The sequence below is a fragment of the Lontra canadensis genome, unplaced genomic scaffold, assembly GCF_010015895.1.
Source record: "Lontra canadensis isolate GAN:19392208 unplaced genomic scaffold, GSC_riverotter_1.0 scaffold12, whole genome shotgun sequence".
Taxonomy (NCBI): Eukaryota; Metazoa; Chordata; class Mammalia; order Carnivora; family Mustelidae; genus Lontra; species Lontra canadensis.
In genome coordinates this window covers 18,772,023-18,797,195 of record NW_022631006.1, presented here as the reverse complement: position 1 = coordinate 18,797,195, position 25,173 = coordinate 18,772,023, and the positions used below count along the sequence as shown (strand labels likewise).

Genomic DNA, 25,173 nt, shown 5'->3' with positions numbered 1-25,173 from the left:
TGGGTGACGTCTCTGGGCAGAGACCCCTCAGTTTTAGTGGCTCTCTTTTCCAGAGCTCCCCCTTTGCTGTTGTCTCCACAGAAAAGCCTACCCCTCACCTGTCACACTTGGAGTCCCCCTGCTCCAGGAGGCCAGGTGGTCCCCAGATAGCCTCTTGGAGGGACTCAGTTTAGTTGCACATCCATAATTGACTTGGGCCCCTCCCGTGGTTGGCTTGGTAGAGGGCTTAGGTGCTGCGGAGCCCAGCGTGGCCCCCAGTGCCATGGTGGGGCCCGTCAGTTCTGAGAGTGAGCTTCTCTTGACCCCCAGGGCCTCAGTCTGGGGCCTGGGCTGGGGGAATGCTCCGGGCAGAGCCCTCCACTGGAGTGAGAGGAGCCCTCTCCAGCAGCCTGGAGGAGACCTCTTCGTTGCCTCAGCTAGGGAGGAGGAAGGCAAACCCAGATTTCCTGAGAAGGCCTTACCGTTTACTCAGCCCATCCTGGAAGTCACGCTGAGGTTCCCCCAGTTCCAAAGCACTGGGCAAGGTGTAAAACCACAGTCTCTCGACCTGAACAGTGTTCTAATGACATCTGAGCTAAGGGCACATGGAATTAGCTTCTGACTATCTATGGGCAAGCCCTGTGTGGCGGTTTGCCAGGGAGTGCATGGGACTGTGGAGACACGGGATGGGCCTGAGAGAGGACACCTGGGCTTCGTGCCCTGGTGGATGGGAGTCATGTGTAGGGGTTCTCACAAGCCTTGGTCCCCTCGGGGCCTGTCTTCTGGTCACTCTGTGGGCCTCACATCTGACCCTGAGCCCCCTTTGCTCTTCCTCAGGTGGCTTGGTCCTAGATGCCTTCATTCATTTTTGGTCAGCCGCTGTTGTCGAAAGCTGCTCTGGGCCAGGCACTGTTCCCAGCACAGTGTGTACGGCAGCAGGGCAGGAAGCATGGCTGTGCTTTGTGGGGTTTAGGTTCAGGAAGGGCAGGCATGCCATAAGCGTGTAAGGCCATAAATGAGCAAGATGACATCAGAGATGGGAAGTGTTCTGAGAAAGTAAAACCAAGTGACGGAGAGGAGGGTAAGTGGCTAGTTGGCGGGGCTGGGGCTGGGGAAGGGTCTGCTTTAGGAGTGGGTGGTTAAGACTCAGGGGGAGGTCACGTTCAGCTAACGTCTGAATGACCAGGAGGAACGAACTTGTGAGGATCTGACTTGCCAGTGGTCCAGGTGGCAGAAGCCGCAGGGACAAAAGTGCCAGGGAGAAGAGGAACTGGGTACCTGTTTGAGGGGCTGAACGGTGGCCGTGGTGGCTAGAGCGTAATGGGTGGGAGGACGGGGGCCCAGACATTGCATTTTGGCGGGGCCCGTAAGTCTTAGAGTTCACAGAGATTCCCATCTTATTCCAGAAGGGACCGTGCTTAGAGTCCTCTGGGCAGAGAGAAGTGCTACCCAGCTTTCCACTGATACCCATGGTACTCTGTCTTCTCTCCCGCCTTTTGTTTGTTTGTTTGTTTTAAGATTTTATTTATTTATTTGACAGAGACAGCGAGAGAGGGAACACAAGCAGGGGGAGTGGGAGAGAGAAAGCAGGCTTCCTGCCACCAGGAAGCCCGAAGTGGGGCTCCATCCTAGGACCCCAGGATCATGACCCAATTCAAAGGCAGATGCTTAACCATCGGAGCCACCCAGGCACCCCATTCTCTCCTGTTTTTGAGGAGGGACTCATAAAATGCCCCAGAAACAGAGATGCCAGTAGGGCCCGTGACCTGGCCTCAGAGGATCACTTATTTGAAAGGCCCCAGGTGGCAGGCATTTAAAGAGGACGGCAACCAAGGATGCCTTCAGTAACATCCTAGACTCATTGTCTCTTAGAATAATTAAAGCTACATGGTCCCCCTTTTGGGAGTGAATCCAGAGGGATGGTTTATAATTCCACACCTGGGTGAGGATCCTGATGAGTCATTAGTGTCCAACAAGTCGTGTCTGGGATGCCACAGTAGGGGCTCCCATAGTTAACTGCTGATCCCCTGGATCTCGCTGTCCTTGTTAGTGGTGGGCCAGAGTGGCCTTCAGGAAAATGGCCAGGAGCACTGTGCTGGTCACTGTGCACACTGTCTTCTTCAGTCCCTGCCATAGTCCTGTGAGGTAGATATTACTCTTCCTGTTTTACAGTTTTACAACTGCGATGCAGAGAAGTTAAGGAACGCGCCCAAGATCACACAGTATGCTAGCACACAGGTCTGCCTTGCCCCAGTTTTCTTGTTCCTTCCATCATCACACTGCCCTCAAGTGTCCATGAGTCCGAAAAGCCTGAGGTAGGGGAGAACACATACCTGCCCTAGGGCCCTATTTCTCAGTTCTGCTCATCAGTGGGTTCCTTGGCTTTGAGATCTGGTGGCTAGTGACTTAGTCGATTATTCCCTCCATCACAGATATTTATTGAGTGAGTGCCTCTCTTCTAGGCCCTGGAGATATAAACAAAACGGATACAAGTACCACCTGCACAGGGCTGGCAGTCTAGTGGTAAAGACAGATCTCCTTCCTCCCCCAAAGTGAACTTCACAAAATATAAAACACGTGCTTTAGAAAAAGTATAAGCAATAAACAGTGAAAGGGAATAGGGAATGGGGGTAGGGCATGGGATTGTAATGTCAAATCGTGCTGGAGGGTGACATTTGAGCAAGGCTTGAAGGACCTCTTGTCCCCGTGTGAGTCACCTTCTGTTTTCACCTGGTCTGAAAGGAGAACTGCTAAGGCACAGGGTCTCTGCTCAAACTTTCTGTGTCCTGCTCCCTGTGTGTGCTGCTGTGTCATTGCTCATCCCACACTTCTTTTGTTTCTGCCTTCTGGGGGATGGAGAGTGGTAGGAGGCAGATCCTGTGAGAATGCCAGGCTCTTGGTGATGGCGGCAGGCCTGGACCTGTCCGGGGAAGGGGCGTGTTGAGGGCTTGGACCTTCCTGGTTCAGAGGAGCCCCTGGGCAGTGGGCCCAGCACCTGGTGCTGGTGTTCCACCACGTGACTTCCAGGCCGAGGCCCCAGGGGACAGAGACCTCACTGTCTCCCTGCATCCACAGCCTGGGGTTCAGAATTACGGGACTCAGCTGGTTCGGCCAGCCTAGCCCTTGTGGTGGTTTGCCGCCAGCAGTGCTGTAAGGGCACACGTGCAGATGCCTGCCTGCTGTGCTGGGCGAGGTCAAGGGCCCCGGAGGCCAAGGCGGAGGGCCAAAGACTGATGCAGGCTGCACCCCGCCCTCTACTCCCTGTAGACTGGGGAGCTTGCTCAGGGTCACAGAAGACTGATGTGGCTCCCACATCAGTGTCGTTGAGTTCTCTTCTCTTGCGAGGACCTCAGCCAGTGGGGCACAGTGGGAACCTTGGATATCTGTGCCAAGTTCTACCCTCCCTTTGGCACCTGCATTACTCTCCACACAAGTGGAGCTGTGACCAGGGGTTGGTCTCTTTCTTCCTCTTCCTCTCTATGGAGAGGTTTCCATATCTGAATAATTAAAAGTAAAAATTTCAGCTTAGGGGTATATCTCTGTGTGTTCCTCTCCCTTTGCACATTTCTCTCCTTTGTGTAACTCCTCCATGCCATGCCTGAGAACTTTCCAGGCTATGTTGGGGGTTGGGGGGAGACAGTGTTAGAGAAAGGAAGGGTTGCCTCACAGCTGGTCATCTCCCTCTCTATCTGTGCTGTATTTTTACATACACACACACTGCTCTCCTTCCTCCTCCCCCGATGGAGCTGCACTTACCAGGAGGAGGAAACAAGGTGCTGTGGTCCAGCAAGACTCAGAGTGAGTATGGGGAGATTTGGACAGTGTTTTTGTGTTTTTTTTTAAGATTTTATTTATTTATTTGACAGAGAGAGAGAGAGAGAGAGAGATCACAAGTAGGCAGAGAGGCAGGCAGAGGGGGAGGGGGAAGCAGGCTCCCCGCAGAGCAGAGAGCCTGACACGGGGCTCGATCCCAGGACCCCAGGATCATGACCTGAGCCGAAGGCAGAGGCCCAACCCACTGAGCCACCCAAGCGCCCCTGGACAGTGTTTTAAGCAGCCTGATGCACCGCCTTTGGAAAGTCACAATGCTGCTTTGGGATGACGGGCTTAAAGGAAAACTCACAAGCATATCATAGAGCCCTCATCACCTACTTTTCCTGGATTTGGAGTGCGGCCGACTGGAATATGTGTCGGGTTGCGTTGAGTCAGAGCAGCTCTCAGCCGAAGCCCTTCGCCATGGTTTTTGTGGAGCTGATGAGAAAGCTGGGTAACCTGTAACCGCTCACGCTGGAAGTCACTGGGGAGAGATGAGCCTGCAGAGACGGGCCTTTTCCACAGATCGACCCAGATACCAAGAAAGTTAGAAAACATGGTGGCAAGCGGGTGTGTGTATGTGTGTGTGTGTGATTTTTTTCCCACACTGACTAAAATATATATTTTTTTAAGATTTTATTTCTTTATTTGACAGAGATCGTAAGTAGGCAGAGATGCAGGTAGAGGGGTCGGGGGGAAGCAGGCTCCCTGTTGAGCAGAGAGCCCAATGAGGGCTCGATCCCAGGACCCTGGGATCATGACCCGAGCTGAAGGCAGAGGCTTTAACCCACTGAGCCACCCAGGCACACCTGACTAAAGTATTAAAATCTAAATATCTAAATTTATGAACTCGTAACTGTAACTGCTATAGTTTTCATCTGCCCTGTCCTGATTTCCAAAAATCTTGTGGCCCAAATCCTTTTCCGTTCAAAGTGCTCCAGTCAGCTTTCCCTTCTTCTCACAGGCTCCCCAGCCAGGCACCCTGCACACGTTAGGTCAGCTGCATTTCATGTCTCTCATCTCCAACTTCACTTTCCTCAATTCACTCCACTCCAGATCCCTGAGAGCACTGCTTCTGGAATCCTGACTCTCTCTGTGGCTTTAGCTGAGTGGCCTTGACCCAGTTACCTCACTGCTCTTGGTTCTTGGTTCTATGATCTTGGTTCTCTGTCTCTGAATTGGGGATAATTGTACTAAGAGTCACAAGGTTGCTGTAAGGATTAGCTAAAACCAGACATCAAGGCTGCTTGGCAGAGTGCCTGCTACCTAGAAAGTGCTTACAAATGCTAACTCTTGTTACTGAACCCCACTGTGTGCAGAGCTGAGGACAGCTTGCTAAAGTAACCGGAAACCTTCATGTTCGGGGTGCACTGAAACTCTTGTGTGGTGCTTTCTAGCTTAGCCAGGAGATGGCACTTCTGTTTCCTTCCATGCCTCTGCACTGCTCTCTTAGACATTTGAGGGGGTTTCTCTCTCCACATTTCCCCCATCCCTTCCTTGCTACCTTCCAATCTTGTCATGACTTCAGTGAATGGAGATGTGGCTGTTTTCTTTCCCCAAGCTTAATCAAGCTCTCCTTTCCTGGCTGCCTTCCCAGAACAAAAAAATAAAGCCTCCTTTGAAGTTTTTACCATTGCTGAGAACCTAACAGGACTTCCCTCCATTCTTCCAGAGGAAGAACCAGACACAGTCCCTTAACACCTCGTTGCCCACCGCCAGGAGCCCCCTTGCAGCCTCCTTTCCATGCTTAAAGAGTAATAATTTAAGAATTGCCATTTGTTTGGCTCCTACTATGTGTCAGAAAAAAATCATTTAATCTTCACAGAAGCCCTGTGAGCTAGATCTGAGTGTCCATCCTTTATTACAGAGAAGTCGACATGCTTGTGCCTTACTAGGGTCGCAGAGTTGTTCGTGGCGGAACAAAGGCTCAGACCCTGGTCTCTGCCTCCAAAGACCACAGCATCCCGACCGCCCCAACTCTACCTCTGAGAATCCAGATGTCCTCAGTCCCTCTGTCCATAGAAGATAGGTGGGGCGTGGAGCAGGGGGGGCTGGGCCTACTGATGCCGCACAGGACCAAGCTAGTGGACTAAGGGAGTCGCTATCCCATTCACATCCTTCTTGAACAACTGCAGTGGGCCAGCTTCTGCCGGGCCCAGGAGACTGTTCTCGTGAAAGGCACAGTCTGGTGGGAGGGCCATCAAAAATAATGGAAAATTACAGCTGTGATAAATGTTACAAGATTGATATGCCATGCTTGCTATGAGAGCATCTACTGAGACCATTTGGGGACTAAAGATGAACTAATTGGAAAAGGGAGAGAAGAATGTTCTAGATAAGGGAAATAGTTCTGCAAAGGAGCATGGGAGATTAAAAAGAGTGAAAGAATGACGTTGGAGCATGGTTCAGGGTGAAGCTGGAGGGTGGGTTGGGGTCATACAACCCAGGGCCTTCATGGGTACTTGAAGGAGTTTGGTTTTGGAAGCCCCAGGGCTCATCTTCCAGGAGTGTTGTGATCAGATCAGACATGCAGGTGTGTTTGATGTAAAGTACACTGGAAGCAGGAGGCCTGGGAGTCCTGGCTGTATTCTTTCTGGGACCTTTCTGAGCCTAGGCCTCCTCATCTCAAAGTTCTGGAGGGTTGGACTCAGTGATTTTAAAGTCACCTAGCACATTGCATTTAATTCCTTCCATCCTTCCTTCCAGCTCTAAGGTTCTTTGAGTCTGTCTGTTTGGAGGAATTAGGCTCCCTGTACCCCGGACTGCCCCTAACAGAAGCTGGGCAGGTGTGCATGGGGGTGTGTGTATGTGTGTGTGTGGTGTGTTTGGGAACAGGGAAGGAGAGTGATGAGGCACGGGGTTCCCAAGGCCATCTAACTTTTGTCGTATGTGTAAGGGAAGCAGGAGACTAGAAGTTGGTGTAAGGAGAGAAGGGAGATGAGAAAGGGGAACAAGGAAAGATGAGCAGACGGAGAGTGAAGGAGAGAGGAAACTGAGGGCAGATCTGGGGAGGGCTTAGAGGAGAAGATGTGACTCAGGAATTCCAAGGCTGTTTGTTGCTCAGCCTGGCAGTTCTGGGCATACCTAGTATGCCTCAGAGATGCCTGGGTCCCCAGAGATCACCTGTGGAATGTGCGTATTGAAATGTTCCGTGGAGCTAAGCGCTCACCAGCAGCTGTACTTGCCTTTGCTTCAAGCTTTAGCAGGTACTGGGCTTCCCATTAAACAAGGCTGGTCTGGGGATGCCACTCTCTGCTCATTCTGTCCCCATCCCCTGACCTGGCATAGCAGGCCCCACGCTTGCTCCTGTCAGCTACCTACAGTACTAATGAAATGAGGCAGAAGGGGCAATGGGCCCAGGCCTGCTGACAGCCACTGAGCCTATGGGAGAACACTGCCTGGCCACAGCTTTGGGCTTCCTGCCTTGATTCCTACTGCCCGGCCTCCTCCTGGAACTGCCTCTGGAAAGTCTGTCTGAGCCTGATCCTGTCCACCCATGCTGCCTGGTTGGAGAGGGTCCTCCCACCCTTCTCTGCTCTGATTGTCTTCTGGCAGTCTGGAGGACCCTTCTCGGGCTTGCTGGGGCCGGGGATTCTCAGGGCAGGGCCCAGGAGTTCCAAGACACTCAACAGGCCTCCCCAGGTCCTCTTGGGCTCTCTCTGCCCAAGAGTCTCACTGAGATTCGAGTCTCACTGAGCCTCCCTGAACCTTCAGCCTCCTGCCTCCCACCCCCTGCCTCATCTGAGGCACAGAGAGTGTGGGGTGGGCTCCTACCAGGTACACACATGGGCACACCCAGGAGAGGCCTCACCCCTCCTTGGAGCACAAACACTTGTCAGACATGTGGCTCCAAGCCTGTGAACTGGGCTGCTCACCTGTGGCCAACCTTTATCAAATCACATGGACTCTTCCTTCCTGCACCTCTTCCTGGGCTCTGGGCAAGGGCTGTGGGGAGGCCTGAGCCCTCGCTGCCCTTTGTGGGTATGACCAGAAATGTTGTTGGTGCTTAGGGACCCGGCAGGATAGGCTTCCAGGGAGCCTTTGTGCTCACGGGGCCGCAGAGATAGGTCCTGGTGGGTGGGAAAGGGAAGTCAGAAAAGTGGGTTGCCAGAAAGCCGTCATTTGCCCTCGGTGGCAAGCAGAGGGTCCCTCTGCACTCTCTCTAGGCAGCTCTCGGTGCTGAGTGACCGGAATTTCCAGGTGGCCTCGATGCTCCTAGGGGAGCTGTGGTCTGGGGCTAAGTCTCTTGTCTCACTCATCTCCCCAGGTGTGTGGTCGTGCTGTTCAATCCCCGGAAACACAAACAGCACCACATCCTCAACAGTTCCAGGTAAAAGGGTCTGTGCCTTGGGGAGGACCTCCTTTTCTGGGGAGCTGTGAGAAAGGCACTGCCTGGGGCGTTGTGGCTCTGCGGTCTGGGGCCTGCTTGGGCCCCAGGACCAGAGAGCAAAATGACACATGGAGGTTGGCGTCTGCTGGTCTTGCCTTTTGAGTGGACTCTGTGGGAGCTGGGCTTAGGCCAGGCGGTCAGTGCCCCTCTGAGGCCCCCTTTTGCCCTGCAGGAAAACCATCACTGCGCTTGCCTTCTCTCCCGATGGCAAGTACTTGGTCACCGGAGAGGTGAGTGAGAGAAGGGGGCTGCAGTCCTCTGGGGGTGGGGGGGTGGCCTAGCCTCAGCAGAGGGCTCCAGTCCTAGGCCTGGTGAGGGCTGCTGCCTCTCTGGCTTCCTGAACAGATGCTAAACCCTAGTTTTTGCTCTACCTGAGAAAACAATAGTTCTTAAGCTTTAGTGAGCTCCAGAATTGCCTGGATTGCTTGGTGAAGCGCACATGGCCAGGCCTCCTAGGATTTCTGATTCTAGGTCTGAGATGGGACCCCAAAATCTGCATTTCTTACAAGTTCCCACTGGTTGATTCTGCCCATTTGGGAAGCAGGCTTTAAAACCACGGTCTTAAATGTTCCTGGTCCCCGGAGGCCCCCTGCTGGGCACATGGGGAATGCCTCTGCTTTCTCAGGTTTGCCCGGAGCCCCCCTGGGGAGCCCAAATAGGCCTGAGTGGGAGCAGTTCTCAACCCTGCAGGCCCATCAGAATCACTCGAGGAATTTCGAGCAAACACACAGGTGCACACACGGATACAGAGATGTGGAACAAAATCTGGGGTCGTCTCCTCCTGGATAATCATTATGGCCCTGAGATAGAGATCATGTTTTTTTGTTTCGGTTTTTGTTTTGTTTTGATTTTTACCCTTGGCTCCATATAGCACTCTGCTCCTGACTCTCGGCCAAGGGTCATTAGAGAGATTGTACGTAGTTGTTGGGGAGGCAAGGGCCCCCACTCTGAAAGGCTCGGGGAAGCTGCATGCCTCGGCCCTCACTTCCGGTTCTTGTCGCCCTGCAGAGTGGGCACATGCCTGCCGTGCGTGTCTGGGACGTGGCCGAGCAGAGCCAGGTGGCGGAGCTGCAGGAGCATAAGTACGGGGTGGCTTGTGTGGCCTTCTCCCCCAGCGCCAAGTACATCGTCTCCGTGGGCTACCAGCATGACATGATTGTCAACGTCTGGGCCTGGAAGGTGAGTGGACTGGCTGGGGTGGCCTGACAGCCTCATGGTGGGCGGTCACGGGCCAGTTGGGGAGCCAGGACACAGCTGATGGGAGCCCCTTCCCCCCACTCTGCTGATCTCAGTCTTGTTCTAGAAAAGAGCCTGAAGCACAGAAAAGCAACTGTGTAGCCAAGTGTGCTGGTAAAAAGGGGCTAGTTTTATGTCTCGGGGGGCCTCCCAAGGAAATGAATCTCTTTGACTTCTCCAGAAAGAAATTCTTCTCTCTCCCTTCTTTTTCTGACCAAAATATCTTGGAAAGGAACATTTTTAAAAGTACACAGCCTATCCAACCCTTCCGCCGTCCTCTGAGCCTCTTCTTAGCCCCAAGGGGCAGAATTTTGATTCTGTCTTTGGCTTTCCCTCCAGAAAAACATTGTGGTGGCCTCCAACAAGGTGTCCAGTCGGGTGACAGCGGTGTCCTTCTCGGAAGATTGCAGCTACTTCGTCACCGCAGGCAACCGGCACATCAAATTCTGGTACCTCGATGACAGTAAGACCTCAAAGGTGAGCTGATGCGGCCAGAAGTAGCCCCAGGGCCAGAGCCTGCTTGGCCCTCCCCAGGAGACCCTGTTCCACATGGGGCCCCCTCCACTCACTCAGTAGCCGTACAGAAGTTCTGGGTGAGCCAGATGCTATCTGGGCTGAGGGAGCGTCTCAAAGAGCAAGCCGGGGGGCTTGCCCCTTTTCCTCCCTCCCCTCAGGGCCTCATGTGCCGGGACAGGCTCCAGGGTGGATGATGGGCAGCAAGAGTGCTGTGTCTCCACAGGTGAATGCCACCGTGCCTCTGCTGGGTCGCTCGGGGCTGCTGGGGGAGCTGCGCAACAACCTGTTCACCGACGTGGCCTGTGGCCGAGGGAAGAAGGCTGACAGCACCTTCTGCATCACGTCCTCAGGGTTGCTGTGCGAGTTCAGCGACAGGAGGCTTTTGGATAAGTGGGTGGAGCTGAGAGTAAGCACCTCTGGCCATGGGTCAATGGGTCGGGGCTGGCTGCCCGGGGGTCAGATCAGGGGAGATCGGATGCCTCTGGCTCCGTAAGCAGGGGCTCAGGCCCTCAGGCGTGTAGGAGGGACCACAGGTGAGAGGAGTTTGGGGGAGCCCCAGCATGGCCTAGTTCCAGCCCACGAAGATCTGTATAACTCCCTCCTCTCTGCTTTCTCTTCCCGCCTTTCTTTCCCCTGCTTTCCTCTTCTGCTCAGAATACAGACAGCTTCACAGTAAGTGGGGCCTAGACCCTCCTGTCTTTCTCATGCTGTTTCTTTTCCCTCTGCTGGGCTTTTCCTTACTTTGTCCTCTTGGCCAAAACCTCTTGGGCCTTAGAAGGGTCCCTGGCTCCCATCCCCCAACTGCACGTGGCTGTGGGCCTGCTGGCCACCTGCTGCTGGAGGGAGGGGCATCTCTAGCCAGCAGCTGAGGGGCTCAGGCCAGAGCAGCCTCTGCCTTAGCTGCACTCCTCTCAGCAGGGAACTGTGGTGGAGGGGTTGGGTGGGGGACCCTTGCTGACCCGAGCCCCTCCGCCTGCAGACCACTGTGGCCCATTGTATTTCTGTGAGCCAAGACTACATCTTCTGTGGCTGTGCCGATGGCACCGTGCGCCTGTTCAACCCCTCTAACCTGCACTTCCTCAGCACGCTGCCCCGGCCCCACGCCCTGGGCACTGACATTGCCAGCGTCACTGAGGCCAGGTGAGCTACCGAGGGCGGAGGGCTACCTCCGCTCAGAGTCTCCCTCTGGCCCCAGCCTTCCCTGGCTGTGCGATGTGAAGAGTATGTCTGCCCCGGTGATTGCCAGGAACACCTCTGCAGACCTACAGATTTGGGTTTCCTGATACTGGTGGCCACAGAGGAGACCATACACCGTGGGAAAGTAGGGAATGTCTCAGTAAGGGGGTGTTAGGCGGGGCTTTACTATAAGATTTGGGCTTGTAGTAGAGGATTTTAGGGATGGTTCAAGGGATTGAAGGTTTGCTCTGGTTAGATGCTGTCAGAAAGTGGGGGCAGTTGCACAGTTGGGCATCTTTATAATTTTAATCTCAAAGGTAGAAGGGAAGGTATGGGGCAAAAGCTGTAATGGGTGAAGAAGCAGTAGCCAGTCACCACAGACGGGACCGGGAACATTTGGTCATGTTCGTGGTTTGTGCTGTGCTGTGTGTTTGTCTGTGTTCTCGGACATGGTTATGAGGGGTCTTGTTTGTTCCACTCCGTCACGGCCACGGAGTTCCCTTGTCAGACTGTGGTGTTCCGTGACGTGGGTTGTGTTCCTTACTAGAACTCGATGGTCCAACAGCGCGTGCCAGGTCAGCTCCCCGCTGACAACTATGAGGTGCTGCTTTTTCCTTTCTCAGGCAGCTCCCCCCTGCAGGTCTGAAGAGGCTCACTCTGCTGCTTCCTTTGTGGTTTGGCTTCGGTTTTCATTCTTTCCAGTCCTTCATTTCATCAGCTCCCCACTCACTCTTTGTCCTGTCCTCTTCCCCACAGTCGCCTCTTCTCTGGAGTGGCCAATGCCAAGTATCCAGACACCATTGCTTTGACCTTTGATCCTACGAATCAGTGGCTGTCTTGTGTATACAACGACCACAGCATTTATGTTTGGGATGTGAGGGACCCCAAGAAAGTAGGCAAGGTGTACTCAGCTCTGTATCATTCCTCCTGCGTCTGGAGTGTGGAGGTATGTGGGCTGGGCTGGCCTGGGACGGACCAGGTTTTCTGGGGTACTGTTGTGAGGCGGGAAGTGGGGATCCCTGAGTATAAAGTTGTACTCCTGCTGCCTCCTTGTTTCTCCGGCAACATCCCTGTGTGTCCCCATATCTTCAGATGGGTCCCAAGGACTGAGCTTAAATTTTAGTGCTTCTAAAGCTCGGGCTTCTTCCCTTGTACCTTTGTCTGACCTTAGCTTTTCTTCATCCTGGGCTGGATGATCTTGGACAAGTTACTGAACTTGGCTGAACCGCAGTTTCCTGAGCTATAAATTGAGGCACCTGATTAATCTTGTCCTGAGAACTAAATGAAACGATATAAATGGGAGATGTGGAAGAGGGCCTGGAACGTAGTAGGAGCTCGTTAAGGTGTTTGCCCTTAGCGATTACAGAGAGTATCCAGTAGCGGCAGCTTGATTCCTATGTGACAAACACGGCGCTAAGTTCTTCCAACGTTCTCTCTTTAATCTCATTCCCGTCCATCTCCTCGGGCAGAGAAAGGACTGCCCCCCTAACCCGAGATCTGACTCTGTTCCCTCTGCCCCTCAGGTCTACCCTGAAGTGAAGGACAGTAACCAGGCCTGCCTGCCTCCAAGTTCCTTTATTACCTGTTCCTCGGACAATACCATCCGGCTGTGGAACACAGAGAGCTCTGGGGTGCACGGCTCCACCCTGCACCGAAACATCCTCAGCAATGTGAGTCCCGAGGCCATAGGGCACTTGCTCCCCACTCAGTGCCCCCCCACAGACTTCATGCCTCCCTCTCAGGATCTGGTTCCCCATATGGATCTTCCAGCTCAGATTTGGCTGGGCTCCTTGAGCCAGGGCTTTATCTTGTCCAGCATTCCTCTCCCCTTGCAGCTGTACGGGGTCAGGCCTGCCTTACCCACCTCTCCTCCTGACGTGCTCCACTAGGACCTCATTAAGATCATCTATGTGGATGGGAACACTCAGGCCCTGCTGGACACGGAGCTGCCCGGAGGAGACAAGGCTGATGGGTCCCTGATGGACCCCCGTGTGGGCATCCGCTCTGTGTGTATCAGCCCCAATGGACAGCATCTAGCCTCTGGGGACCGTGTAGGCACGCTTAGGTAATGCCAGGCTGGGAGTGGTACCAAGGGCCTCCTGCAGCGCAGGCTTTGGTGGGGGGGGTTAGGTCCCAAAGGACAGAACTTGAGAAAAATAGGCGCAAAAAGGTTGGGGATCAAGGTGTCTATATACAAGGGGAAAGATAGTAAATTTACAAGGAAGAAACCCAGCAGAAACCATCCTAACCAAGTGATTAAGCTTACTATCCTCGTAACAGCATCACGAAGCCTGTGATAGGATGCACTAAGAAGCTACAGAGAGTGGTTTCGGTGGTCTTCTGGCCAAAAATGCGTAAATTCAGTCCAATTGTGGGAAAACAGCAGGCAGACTCAAATTGAGGTACAGAGGACAGAGTAATGAGTACTCTTCTAAAGAGTACAGGGGAGTAATCAGTGCTCAAAAGCATCAAGGTCATGAAAGATAAGGAAAGACTGAAGAACTGTCACCGACTATAGGAGACTAAGGAGAAGTAAAAACTAAGTACAATTTGGACTCTCGCGAGGATCCTGGATCCAGAAAAAAAGATATTGTGGGAAAGCTGGTGAAATTAAACTAAAATCTTGAATTAGCTGTATTGTACCAATGTCGATTTCCCAGTTCTGGTATTTGAGCTGTCGTTAACATGGGAAATTGCTGTACTCATTGCCACTTTTCTCTAAGCCTCAAAGTTCAAAAATAAATAAAAATTTGATTTTAGAAACAGGCCCCTGGGGGAAGATATAGCAGAGAACGGAGGGTGAGTCTTTCCTCCTGTAGCCTGGCCGTGATGTCCTCCCTCTCCTCTTTGCAGGGTGCACGAGCTGCAGTCCCTGAGCGAGATGCTGAAGGTGGAGGCCCATGACTCAGAGATCCTCTGCCTGGAGTACTCCAAGCCAGACACGGGTAGAGCGCCATTCCTGCTCCGTGGTTCACTGGCTTGGGGTTACGGGGCTCGGTCCCTGCAGGCCTTCCGCCGGGCCCAGATAGGGGCCTGCTGTGGGCACGCATGGGCTGATGGAGTTCTTTGAACCCCAGGTCTGAAGCTGCTGGCATCAGCGAGCCGGGACCGGCTCATCCACGTCCTAGATGCTGGCCGCGAGTACAGCCTGCAGCAGACGTTGGACGAACACTCCTCCTCCATCACCGCCGTCAAGTTCGCAGGTGGGGGCAGGGCGGTTGGGACACATCTTAACCACCTACCACCAACATCCTCCACCCCCACCCCGACTGCCACCAGCCTCCTGGCTCGGTGAGAGGGGTGTGCCCGTCACAGGGGCATGTTGGACAGCCACTGGGAGGCCTGGGGCCGCACTGGAAAGCAGATGGAATGTAGACTCTATGTCTAGGGGACCCTGAGCCAACCAGTTGGCTGGGGATGGAGAGCACGGAAAGCTTAGGTTTGGAGGGAAGGATCCTGATTTAATCAGTCGTCTGGGTCATGTGGAGAGCTCGGTAGCGGGCCAGTAGAGGAAGGGCTGGCCCCTTGTGGTGAGAGCAGTGGGAATAGCGAGGCCCCCATCTTCCGTAGCCAGCGATGGGCAAGTCCGCATGATCAGCTGTGGAGCAGACAAGAGCATTTACTTCCGCACGGCACAGAAGGTGAGGGTCTTGGGCTTCCTGGACTGGGGCGGGGGTGGGGGGCTCCTACCCCGCCCCCAGCTGAAGTTGTAAGAGGTGAAGGGAGGTAAAAGCGGGGCTTTCTGGGCCTGGTGGGGCCACGCGCTCTACCCCTGCAGTCTGGAGACGGAGTCCAGTTTACACGGACACACCACGTGGTACGGAAGACGACCCTCTATGACATGGATGTGGAGCCCAGCTGGAAGTACACGGCCATCGGCTGCCAGGACCGAAATATTCGGTGGGCATGTCCTTTTAAAACCGTCTGACCGCATTCCTTCAAGCCCGGGGGCAGGGAGTCAGCTCCTGGCAGCTCTCTCCCTACTTCTATCTTTTTGTCCAGGGCCTTGTGCCCCCTTGAGCCTAGAGAAAGAGCACTTCACTGTACCAAGGAGGCAGGAGTTGGTGTTGGGGCGTGGCTCCCAGTGAGAACATGGCTGGGACCGAATGCTGGGGGACCCTGCCACCCGGGCATGCTTGATCACAGCCTCCTCCTCATGTGAACAAGAGCATCTTTCTTTTCTTTTCTTTTCTTTTCTTTTCTTTTCTTTTCTTTTCTTTTCTTTTCTTTTCTTTTCTCTTTCTTTCTTTCTTTCTTTCTTTCTTTCTTTCTTTCTTTCTTTCTTTCTTTCTTAAGATTTTATTTATTTATTTGACAGAGACAAGTAGGCAGAGAGGCAGGCAGAGAGAGTGGGGGGGAAGCAGGCTCCCCGCTAAGCAGAGAGCCCAGTGTGGGGCTTGATCCCAGGATCCTGGGATCATGATCTGAGCCGAAGGCAGAGGCTTTAACCCACTGAGCCACCCAGGCACCCCAAGAGCACGTTTCTTTACAGGATCTTTAACATCAGCAGTGGGAAGCAGAAGAAGCTGTTTAAAGGGTCACAGGGTGAGGACGGCACTCTGATTAAGGTAAGGCCTTGCCCAGGAGGATGGACCCTAGGCCACAGAAAGGGAAGCACTGGGGTACCAGGTGGAAAGGGACTGGTGCCTCCCTTGTCCTCTGCCAGCTGTGTGTCCCGCTCCTCAGGTGCAGACAGACCCCTCAGGGATCTACATCGCCACCAGCTGTTCTGACAAGAACCTCTCCATTTTTGACTTCTCCTCAGGCGAGTGCGTGGCCACCATGTTCGGCCACTCAGGTGAGCGTTGCCCCAGTACTCTACTGCTGGAACTTTACTCTTTCTTCCTTTAGTTTCTTAGGACCACGCAGAGCTGCCTGTCCCTTGCTTCTAACCAACATCCACCTTCATTGTTGGGGCAGAAGCTTGGCCAGGAATTTAGGGTGGCTCACAGGCCATATTCTTTGTTCCTCACAGAGATTGTCACTGGAATGAAGTTTAGTAATGACTGCAAACATCTCATCTCAGTGTCGGGGGACAGGTGAGTAGGAGCCAGCTTCCCTGAGACACAGAGTTTTCCTCTGTGACACACATACACTGCCCCTTCCTCTCTCTTCATATCAGGGATGTCTCTGGGAAGTAGGGCTGAGCAGGGGTATTTCTTGGCTGGGCCTGATGTGGCACTAGAGAGTGGCTTTGGCCCTCCTGCCAGCCCATGGAGAAGGGGAACTAGTGTCCTACCTTACCTCTCCCTCACCCAACTCTGGCTCTACCTAGCTGTATATTTGTATGGCGCCTGAGCTCTGAGATGACCATCAGCATGAGGCAGCGTCTGGCTGAGCTGCGCCAGCGTCAGCGAGGGGGCAAGCAGCAAGGGCCGTCTTCTCCCCAGAGGGCTGCAGGACCCAACCGGTGAGAACAGAGTGTGGATACGGGCTAGCGGTGGGTGGGCATCTGGACTGCTCGCTGTTTCACTGCTCCTCCTTTTTGCTCTGGACCCGCCTTTCACCTGTACCTCCTGACTCCTGGGTCCCCCAACACCTGTTTCACACCTGAAGACCCATGAACACTGGCCTCTTCCTGCATTGAATCTCCTCTTCCCGTGACCTTCCTTGTCTTGGACTCAGGCACGAGGCCCCATCGATGCTGTCTCCTGGACCAGCTCTGTCATCAGACAGTGACAAGGAGGGAGAAGATGAGGGCACTGAAGAAGAGGAGCTTCCAGCTCTGCCCATCCTTGCCAAGGGTACCAAGAAGGAGCCAGGTGTGTGGAAGTCTGGAGGAGGGGGAGACAGGCACCAGTTGGCACAGTGGCTAGATGTGCCCTTTCTGGGACGGGAGGGGAGAGCAGGGTGAGCTGAGGAGGCCAGAGCATCACTGTGGCCACACAGCGGGGTGAGCTGGTACGGAGCTGGGGCTCTGGGTGGTTGGGCGGGCAGGAGACACTTTCTCTGACTGCCTGTCTCTGTCTAGCCTCAGTGCCTGGCCCGGCCCTGCCCCGAAGCCTGTCCCATTGGGAGATGAGTCGGGTGAGTCACCATCATTAAAAATGCCCTTCCAAGGTTCCCAGGGATGGAGGGAGGTGAAGGCAGAGCTCTCCGGGCCTGTGCTGTACCCCTTGTGTCCCAGGAAGGGCCTCGTGGGAGAGTTTGAGCACCTCAGCTGATCCCAGGTTGGGGGTGGTGAAGCCCACGGGTCTCCTTCCCGCACGCCAGGTTGGGTGGCCTGCAAGGTCTAGTCACCGCTAGAAGAAGTGCTGTAGTAGTTCAGCTTCCTGGGGGCCGGCAGGGAAGTGTAAAGAAAGAACAGGTTGAGGTGGGCAGTAGACAAGGGTTGTCTGAGCCAAAGAGTTAGAGCTGAAGTTCAAGGGGTGCCTGGGTGGCCCAGTTGGTTATGCGTCTGACTCTTGGTTTCAGCTTAGGTCATGATCTCAGTGTCGTGGGATTGAGCCCTGCCCCATGTGGGGCCCCACTTAGGGATCCATGCTCAGAGGACAATTTGCTTGTCCCTCTTCTTTCTCTTCTGCACTCCCCTTGTGTCCGTGTGCCTGTGTGCAGTAGCTCTCTCTCTCTAATAAATAAATAATGTTTTTTTTAAAAAAAAAAAAGAAGAACGTAAGTTCAAGAACCTTAAAGGTTCAAAGAGTAGGCATCTGGAGGAACTGTAGTTCTGAAGACTCCAGGTTAGGAGGTAAGCGCAGAACTTCCAGAGCAGTTAGTTAGAGGGACGGGGTGGTGGGAGGACCAGTAACTGGGTGGCTACTTCAGGGCAGCCAGAAGGAATGTCAAGGCTTTCTGAGCCATCCCCACGGCAGCCCCACCCTCACTTTTGCCGTGTCAAGACTTCAGATGGCAGCACCGTCACTGTCAGTAGCAGCTCCCTGGAATGATGGTGGCGTGGTGCTTTCAGGAACTTCTGACCAGACCAGGGCTCAGGGCTGGACTATTGGGTTTGTCCTTGGTGTTCTGAATGGACCTCAGAGTAAGGGACTTTTTAGAGATGACCAGCTCCGAGGGGTCCGTGAGACCAGTTGAAGGCTGAGACTAGAAGGTCTCAGACAGGATGTAGAGTGAAGCTAAGAGCATGAACTCTGGAGCCAGACCACTCGGGTTATAAACAGCAGGCAGGCCCCTAACTGTCCACAGGACTCGATAACTCATTCAAGCCTACTGTACTTCAGTTTTCCCACCTATAAAAATAGGGATAATGATAATACCTACTTTCTAGGGTTGCTATGGGGATTAAGGGCGTGGGTACATGTACATAAAACGCATGGCACACAATGAGTGATATCTGAGTGTTTGCTGATACTGATGCTGTCTGGTGGTTGTGACCCCTCCCCAATCCCTGCCTCACACCAGGCGCAGGAGACGGCGGAGTTCCTGGCCCCAGCCCCTGCAGCCAACCAAGGACCCAGGAGAAGGAGCCGCTGGGCCCAGCCAGGTGTGGAGCTGAGTGTCCGCTCCATGCTGGACCTGCGGCAGCTGGAGACGCTGGCCCCGAGCCCTCGCGGTGCTAGCCAAGACTTGCTGGCCATGACCCCATCCTGCCCTGGCAAGCATGGTCAGCAGGCCCCTGAGACCTCACGTGCTAGCCAGGTGAGCCAGCTTTCTCCCAGCAACCTAGAGATCGCCAAGCAGCCTTAACCAGCCTTATGCCAACAGCTGGAGCCTGAGCACTGGGCCAGCTGGGCCTGCCCTGCCCCTGTGACACATGGGTAACTGGGACTGCAGAGGGTCAAGCTGGCTAAGCGGTATGGTCTGGGAACTGGGGTGGTACCCTTTTTCCTGGGCCAGGTTTCTTAAAGGGCTCATGATATCAAGTGGTGGCTGGAGGTTGGCAGTCTGGAGTATGACAGAATATAGTCTTTCCAGAAACTCAAGAACATTAGCTGGAGTTCTCCTCAGAGCTGGACTACTCAGCATCTCCCAGAACTGACGCCTACCAGATCCTTGCCCACTTCCCCCTCTTTTCCCAGACCTCTCTCACACCAGCAACCTCAGTAATGCTCCTTTGTGTATTCCCAGAATGAAAAGCCCCCTCGGCCTCAGGCTTCCCAACCCTGTTCCTGTCCCCACATTATTCGGTTGTTGTCCCAAGAGGAAGGGGTCTTTGCCCAAGATCTGGAGGCTGCACCCATCGAAGATGGTATTGTCTACCCGGAGCCGAGTGACAGCCCCACCCTGGATACCAGGCAAGGGTCCTTCCCTCACCAGACCTCAGGGGCCATGCCGTCTTCCTTTCCCAGGCTTCCCTTCCCTTTAGTTAGGGGAGGGTCGGCCCAGGTTCCTTGGGGCTTGCCCGCCCCCTCGCCCCTGCCTCATCCCCAGCCCCACTCACGGGTCGGGGAGACAGAAGCCAGGTGTCCCGGTGGGGCCACTCACCCCTACTGACTGCCTCTTGCTTCCCTGGCTGGCCTTTCTGGAAGTGAGTTCCAGGTGCAGGCTCCAGTCCGAGGGACCCTGGGAAGAGTATATCCAGGCAGCAGAGGCCCTGAGAAGCACAGTCCTGACAGCGCCTGCTCTGTAGATGACACTAGCAGCCGCCTCTCCAGCCCTGAGCACCCCAATGGAGGTGAGACTGCGGCTCCGAGGGAGGCCCATGGGCCGAGGCAGCCGTGGAGGCTCTGGCGAGGGGTGGGTGCAGCGTGCTGCTTCTCTCCCCCCCACATCCAGACTCGGAGAGCACGGAGCCCCTGAGTGTGGATGGCATTTCCTCAGACCTTGAAGAGCCCGCCGAGGGCGATGAGGAAGAGGAGGAAGAAGAGGGAGGCACTGGCTCCTATGGGCTGCAGGAAGGCAGTCCCCATACCCCAGACCAGGAGCAGTTTCTCAAACAGCACTTTGAGACTCTGGCCCATGGGGCTGCTCCAGGTGTGGTCAGAGGGCCCGTATGTGGTCATGGCCGTCTGCCCTCCTTCCCTCCTTGCCTGGCTGAGAGGGAGGGGCCATGGGCAGGCCGTGCCCTGGGGTTACCTTCGAGGGGAGGTAGAATCGGGGTGAGGAAGGGCTTCAGTTCATGATTTCTGTCACCTTGGTAGGGGCCCCAGTCCGGGTACCAGAGAGGACAGAGTCTCAGAGCATCTCTTCACGATTCCTGTTGCAAGTGCAGACGGCCCCGCTCAGGTACCTCTCCCCACAGCAGCTTTCACTCTCTGACTAGGAGCTGTGGCTCACTAGACCTCCTAGTGCTCCCCAGAGGGCTTGTCCTGCCCCCAGGCGAGGCTTCTCCCTCCAAGGGTGCCGACTTCTGTCTTCCCACATCAAACAGCATTATGTACTCCTGCGTTTGGGGACCACTGGCCTACTGGCTTCATGCCTGCGCTTCCTGCCCAGAGCTTCTGGTGCTGTGAGAGCTTCTCCCCATCTTGGCAGGGAGGACTCCTAAGCCTTTGGGCCTTCTTCCCCATTTCCTCCCAGTAGGGAACTGTCTCCATCCTCCTCAAGCCTGGCGCTGACAGCGAGAACAGCCCAGGTGCTGGCAGCTTCAGGTGAGCCCCTGAGAGGCAGCGGTGCCAGTCCTCCAGGAGCGCCCCCGGAGGCACAGGCCTCTCCTGGAAATGCCAGCCCCCAGCAGCCAGTCCCTGTGCTTTTGCCTCGACGCCGCCTCAACCCTGACAGCAGCTGGGCTCCCAAGAAAGTGGCTGCAGCCAGCACCTTAGGTGGACTCCAGAAGGCCCAGTCTGTGCAGAGTCTGGTGCCGCAGGGTGAGGAGCCTGGGGGGGTTCAAGTCCAGGGAGCGGGGAGTGTGGCATGCATGCACATGCTAGAGGAAGGTGGGCTGATTCAACTCTGATGTGCCCCTGTGCTTGCCACTGGGTGTCCCTTAGTGGGTGTATGCAGGGCACAGCAACTCCTAGGGAGCTGTATCTCTGTCTTCTCTGCAGATGAGGCCGCTCCACCAGGCCCATTGCTCTCAGGGGAGACCAATGCCCAGGAGGGCCTGCGCTCCCTGCCGCATGCTGACGGTTGTCCATCTTGGCCTCAGTCCTACCAGAACCCCACCACCAGCGCCATGGCCAAGATTTCCCGCAGCGTGTCTGTTGGGGAGAATTTGGGCCTTGCAGTCGAACCTCAGGCTCCTGCTCCCATTCGAGTCTCACCGCTCAGCAAGCTAGCCTTGCCCAGCCGGGCTCACCTGGTCCTGGACATCCCAAAGCCACTGCCCGACCGTCCTACCCTGGCCACGTTCTCACCTGTTACCAAGGGCAGGGCCCCTGGTGAGGCAGAACAGCCTGGCTCCCCAATGGGCCTCACAAAGGCTCACAGTACATCTGAGCGGCGGGGCTGTTTGGGGGAGGGTGGCCCTCCCAAGCCTAGGACAGAGTGCCCAGCTCCACCTAGGCCCAAGAGGCCCTGTGCCCAGCAGCTGCCGGTCAGCAGCCTCCTCCGAGGCCCTGAGGACTTGCAGCTCCCACCCCCCGAGAAGACCCCCAGCCCCGGGGAATGCACCAGGCCAGGGGCAGCCCTGAGCCAGGACTCAGGTGTGCACAGCTCCCCAGCTCTCATCTCCTACCCCATCCTCTTTCTCCTGTCTCTGTTGTCTGCTCTCTGGCTCCATCCCATTTCTGTGCGTCCAGACTCTGGCGTTTTCGTCCTGTCTCTGCTCCTGTCTTGGTCCATAAGTCACACCACAATGGTGAGACACTCCTGTCAATCTTCATGACCTCCTTGTGACCTACTTGCCCCTTCACCACCTTCTGGCTTCTTGTGCTGGGGCTGTCCCTCCCCTCAGGACCTTGTTTTCTGTGTGGTGTTGGGGGGCTGGCAGTGTTGGGAAGGAAGGAAGTGAGACAAAGGCAAGCAGAGGGGGTGTGCTCCTGTGGTAGGCATCTCCTGCTCTCAGGGCCCCTGGGCGGGGGGAGGCCTGAAAGGGCAGCTTCACTGGGTCTCATTGAGTTGTATGTGTCCCCCCACCCCCCAGAACCGGTAGTGAGCCTGGAGGAGTGCGAACAGCTTGTGGCAGAGCTCCAGGGCAATGTGCGCCAGGCTGTGCGGCTCTACCACTTGGTACGTGCTGGGCACCCATCGTGGGGGAGGTAGCGCGTCAGCAGCGCCAGCTGAGTATCCAGAACAACCACGAGGCTCTTCCACTGATGGGCGGGCGGGGCAAGCAAGAACGTCCCGGGCAGAGTAGGCAAGGGGCTTAGAGGCCAGACCAGGCCTCTTGATTGAGCACCTACTGGTCCTCTCTGTCTGGAGACTTCCTCAGACTGGATTGGGGTGGGGGGTTGTGGAGAGACCCTATGTCCTAGTTTGCCTGGGACCTGGCTTGTTCTAGGACCATCCCAGTTTATGCCTGTTGCTCCCGTGTAATTATCAACAGTAGCACTTTGGCCACCCTAGACACAGTGGACGGTCTAGGAGGGCCTTCTCTGGGGGCAGGCTAGGCCCAGGTGGGCCCCTCCCTTTATATATCCACTGACAGGACGTCCGTCCACTGTCCCTCCGACTCCCTTCTCGGGTCTTGCTGCAGGTGGCTGGCTGCAAGACGCCTTCAGTGGAGCAAAGTCGCATCACCCAGCTCCTCAGAAGCACCTTCTCTTCAGTGCGGCAGGAGCTCGAGGCTCTGGCCGGGGCAGTGTTGTGCAGCCCGGGCGGGAGCCCCGGGGCTGTGGGGGCTGAGCAGACACAGGCCCTCCTAGAGCAATACTCAGAGCTGCTGCTTCGGGCGGTGGAGCGGCGCATGGAACGCAGACTCTAGTTCCAGAATCCCGTTCCAAGTGAATGCCCCCCGTTCCAGACTGTAGCCCCTGCTCCACTCCCCAAAACCTGGAGGGGATGCTTGGAGTGGATAGCAGGGATCAGTGCTCAGAGGGGAAGCAGCTTTCCCAGCTACTCCTCATGGGGCCCCCGTATTTATTAATTTATTTCCCTGACTGTTGCCTCACTTTCTTGGAACTCCTGCCTCCACAGCCCCTTCAGTGGCTCACGCAGGGTATAGGTCTTGGATCTTCGTCATCTTGGTGCTGTGAGGAGTCGGAGGGCAGCCTGCCCCATCTGGGGGAAGTTGCGAAGGGCTGGCCCTCTCTTCTTAGAAGCCATTTGAAATTACTGCAGGGATCAGCTCCCTGGGGGGGAGCACACACAGGGTATTAGGTGGGGTGGAAGTGAGAGGCCGTGTGGTATCAGTGCCCTTCAACCAACAGCGGGAGCTTCACCTCTACCTCCACTTCCCCTCCCACACCAGCTGCACTCCCCTGGCTGCCAGAGCCGGGGCTGTTTTCCCCAGTTCCTGGCAGTTCCCAAAGGCAAAGCCCTCTAGCCCTCCAGGCATTCCCAGCCATCAGGAGGCTGGAGTTGGTATCAAGGCCTGAGTCCCCCACATTCCACTCCCATTGCCCCCTCTAAGAGAGCCCTAGCATTCTCTCTCTCCCTCTGTCCCCCTTTTTCTCCTGGCCAGAACTTGTGGAGACAGCTGTGGGATGTTGCTGCAGGACAGTAAAGCCCTCTGCTGGGCAAACATAGAGCCCTGACCTCCTTTTCCCAGCCCCTTGGTCTTCCCTGTCTTCCCAACCCTGATCTCCAGCAGGCTGCTAGACCCAGAGGCCACCTTTTCCTTGCATCCTGAGTGATGCCAGTGTTAGAACTTCCCTCATGGTTTACAGGGCACCAGCCCACCTTCTAAGGCCCTTGGCCACAGACGAAGACGGAGTCTATACACACACACACACACAGAGTTGAGTGTTCATTTCTAGAGTACTTGGCTGGCTGACATGTGCCTGGTTTCCCTTCATGTGCTACTCCTGCTTTACCACCCTGGCTCATGTGGAACCATTAGGGAGCACGAAAAGGACTGGGACACACTAACCCAAATTCTGAATTTTTGGTGTCCACAACCTAGCCAGTATGAGATGGCTCATAGGTTTCTGGTTTGGGTGGAAGGAGCCTCCTCAAAGGCAGTGCTGGGCACCCAGGACGCCCTGGGGACTGGAAGTTGAGGGGAGGCAGAGGCACGTGGGACTGCAGAATGGGCCAAGAGACACACTGGAAAGGTGGTAGGTGGGACAGGTAAGTGCTAGAGGGGAGGGGTAGATTAGAATCAGAAGGGCAGCTGTTAGGAGTGAGGGGAAGGATATAGGGCACAGCAGGCAGGTAGATTAGGACCAAGTAGTGAGGCTGTTGTTGAGTTGGGGTGAAGAGCACGTGTCTCTGGGCCCTACTGCTTCCCTCTGCCTTAGGTATGTCAGGGTAGCTTTCCTGAAGATTCAGGTCAGGAAAACCTGTGCTCCCATGGAGAGGCCATGGGGTCCTGCTGGTTCTCTAGGCAGAAACTTAGAAAGGAACTGGTTTCCGTAGAGTGCTCAGCTCCTGTTTGCATCAGCGGGAGTGCACCAGAACAGATGAAGCCTATTTTCTCCCGCCCCACTCTTCGTAGTACCACCACCTGCACAGCCAAAGTGCAGAGAACCGCAGCCAAAGAACCGCACCCCAGCGGGGCTGCTTCTGCCCTGTGGGGTTTAGAAGTCTACTCCACTCCCCCTACCGGCACACTAGCCACAGCCCAGACCAAACAGGGCTCAGGCCTGGCCCTCTGGCCTGGGTTCCTCTTGATCCTCAGCCAGCCAGCCCCTCGCTTGAGAGAACTACACTCCCGCTAAGGTTTGTGAGAAGGTGGCCGCCCTTTCCCTACCCCGAGCCGAGCGTCGGGTGGGAGAGAGGGTCTTGCGGTCGGCCGGCGCCCGTCCCCTTCTGCATGTCTGAGGCCACCGGCAACTGCCGCCCCCCACCCGACCAGATTTGCCCTGACCCAGTTTTGAAACCTCCACCCCCTTATTTATAACTTTTATATTTTGTTCAGACCGTGGCTCTTCCCTCTTCCCCAGGTCTCACAGGGCAGGGGCTGTTTTTAACTCGTCCGTTTGTACTGATGTATGAACTCGTCAATAAACACAATCATTTGTTAACTCCAGGATGCCAGCGAATGGGCCAGGCGGGAGAAGGCGCGGCTTTTCTCAGGCGGTGGGGTTTGCCGAATACTGGCGTGCTGGGGGCGGGGGCCGGGGCTCAGCGGCTGGGGGCGGGCCCGGTGGGGCGGGGCCTCCCGGGGCGGAGTCTTCAGGGGG

General features: G+C 55.4%; 1 protein-coding gene across 5 annotated transcripts in view; it reads left to right on the top strand.

Annotated features, from left to right (window-relative positions):
• Positions 1-25,019, top strand: part of MAPKBP1 (mitogen-activated protein kinase binding protein 1) — a 51,670-nt gene extending 26,651 nt beyond the window's left edge. For 2 of the 5 annotated variants that reach the window (XM_032856779.1, XM_032856778.1), the window contains exons 4-32: positions 8,060-8,122; positions 8,355-8,412; positions 9,191-9,361; positions 9,758-9,895; positions 10,158-10,340; positions 10,589-10,606; positions 10,914-11,074; positions 11,867-12,056; positions 12,634-12,780; positions 13,000-13,175; positions 13,964-14,055; positions 14,188-14,313; positions 14,681-14,751; positions 14,889-15,010; positions 15,603-15,678; positions 15,797-15,908; positions 16,086-16,149; positions 16,386-16,520; positions 16,736-16,872; positions 17,082-17,137; positions 18,470-18,706; positions 19,136-19,302; positions 19,537-19,682; positions 19,784-19,981; positions 20,149-20,233; positions 20,531-20,814; positions 20,995-21,591; positions 22,032-22,117; positions 22,584-25,019. In XM_032856779.1, the coding sequence (XP_032712670.1) occupies positions 8,060-8,122; positions 8,355-8,412; positions 9,191-9,361; positions 9,758-9,895; positions 10,158-10,340; positions 10,589-10,606; positions 10,914-11,074; positions 11,867-12,056; positions 12,634-12,780; positions 13,000-13,175; positions 13,964-14,055; positions 14,188-14,313; positions 14,681-14,751; positions 14,889-15,010; positions 15,603-15,678; positions 15,797-15,908; positions 16,086-16,149; positions 16,386-16,520; positions 16,736-16,872; positions 17,082-17,137; positions 18,470-18,706; positions 19,136-19,302; positions 19,537-19,682; positions 19,784-19,981; positions 20,149-20,233; positions 20,531-20,814; positions 20,995-21,591; positions 22,032-22,117; positions 22,584-22,811 (4,324 nt within the window). In that variant the 3' untranslated portion in view covers positions 22,812-25,019. Of the gene's footprint in view, positions 1-8,059; positions 8,123-8,354; positions 8,413-9,190; positions 9,362-9,757; positions 9,896-10,157; positions 10,341-10,588; positions 10,607-10,913; positions 11,075-11,367; positions 11,751-11,866; positions 12,057-12,633; positions 12,781-12,999; positions 13,176-13,963; positions 14,056-14,187; positions 14,314-14,680; positions 14,752-14,888; positions 15,011-15,602; positions 15,679-15,796; positions 15,909-16,085; positions 16,150-16,385; positions 16,521-16,735; positions 16,873-17,081; positions 17,138-18,469; positions 18,707-19,135; positions 19,303-19,536; positions 19,683-19,783; positions 19,982-20,148; positions 20,234-20,530; positions 20,815-20,994; positions 21,592-22,031; positions 22,118-22,583 lie in introns of those variants that run through there. The other 3 variants (XM_032856781.1, XM_032856780.1, XM_032856782.1) reach the window with 3 other exon arrangements.
• Positions 25,020-25,173: the final 154 nt, after the last annotated feature.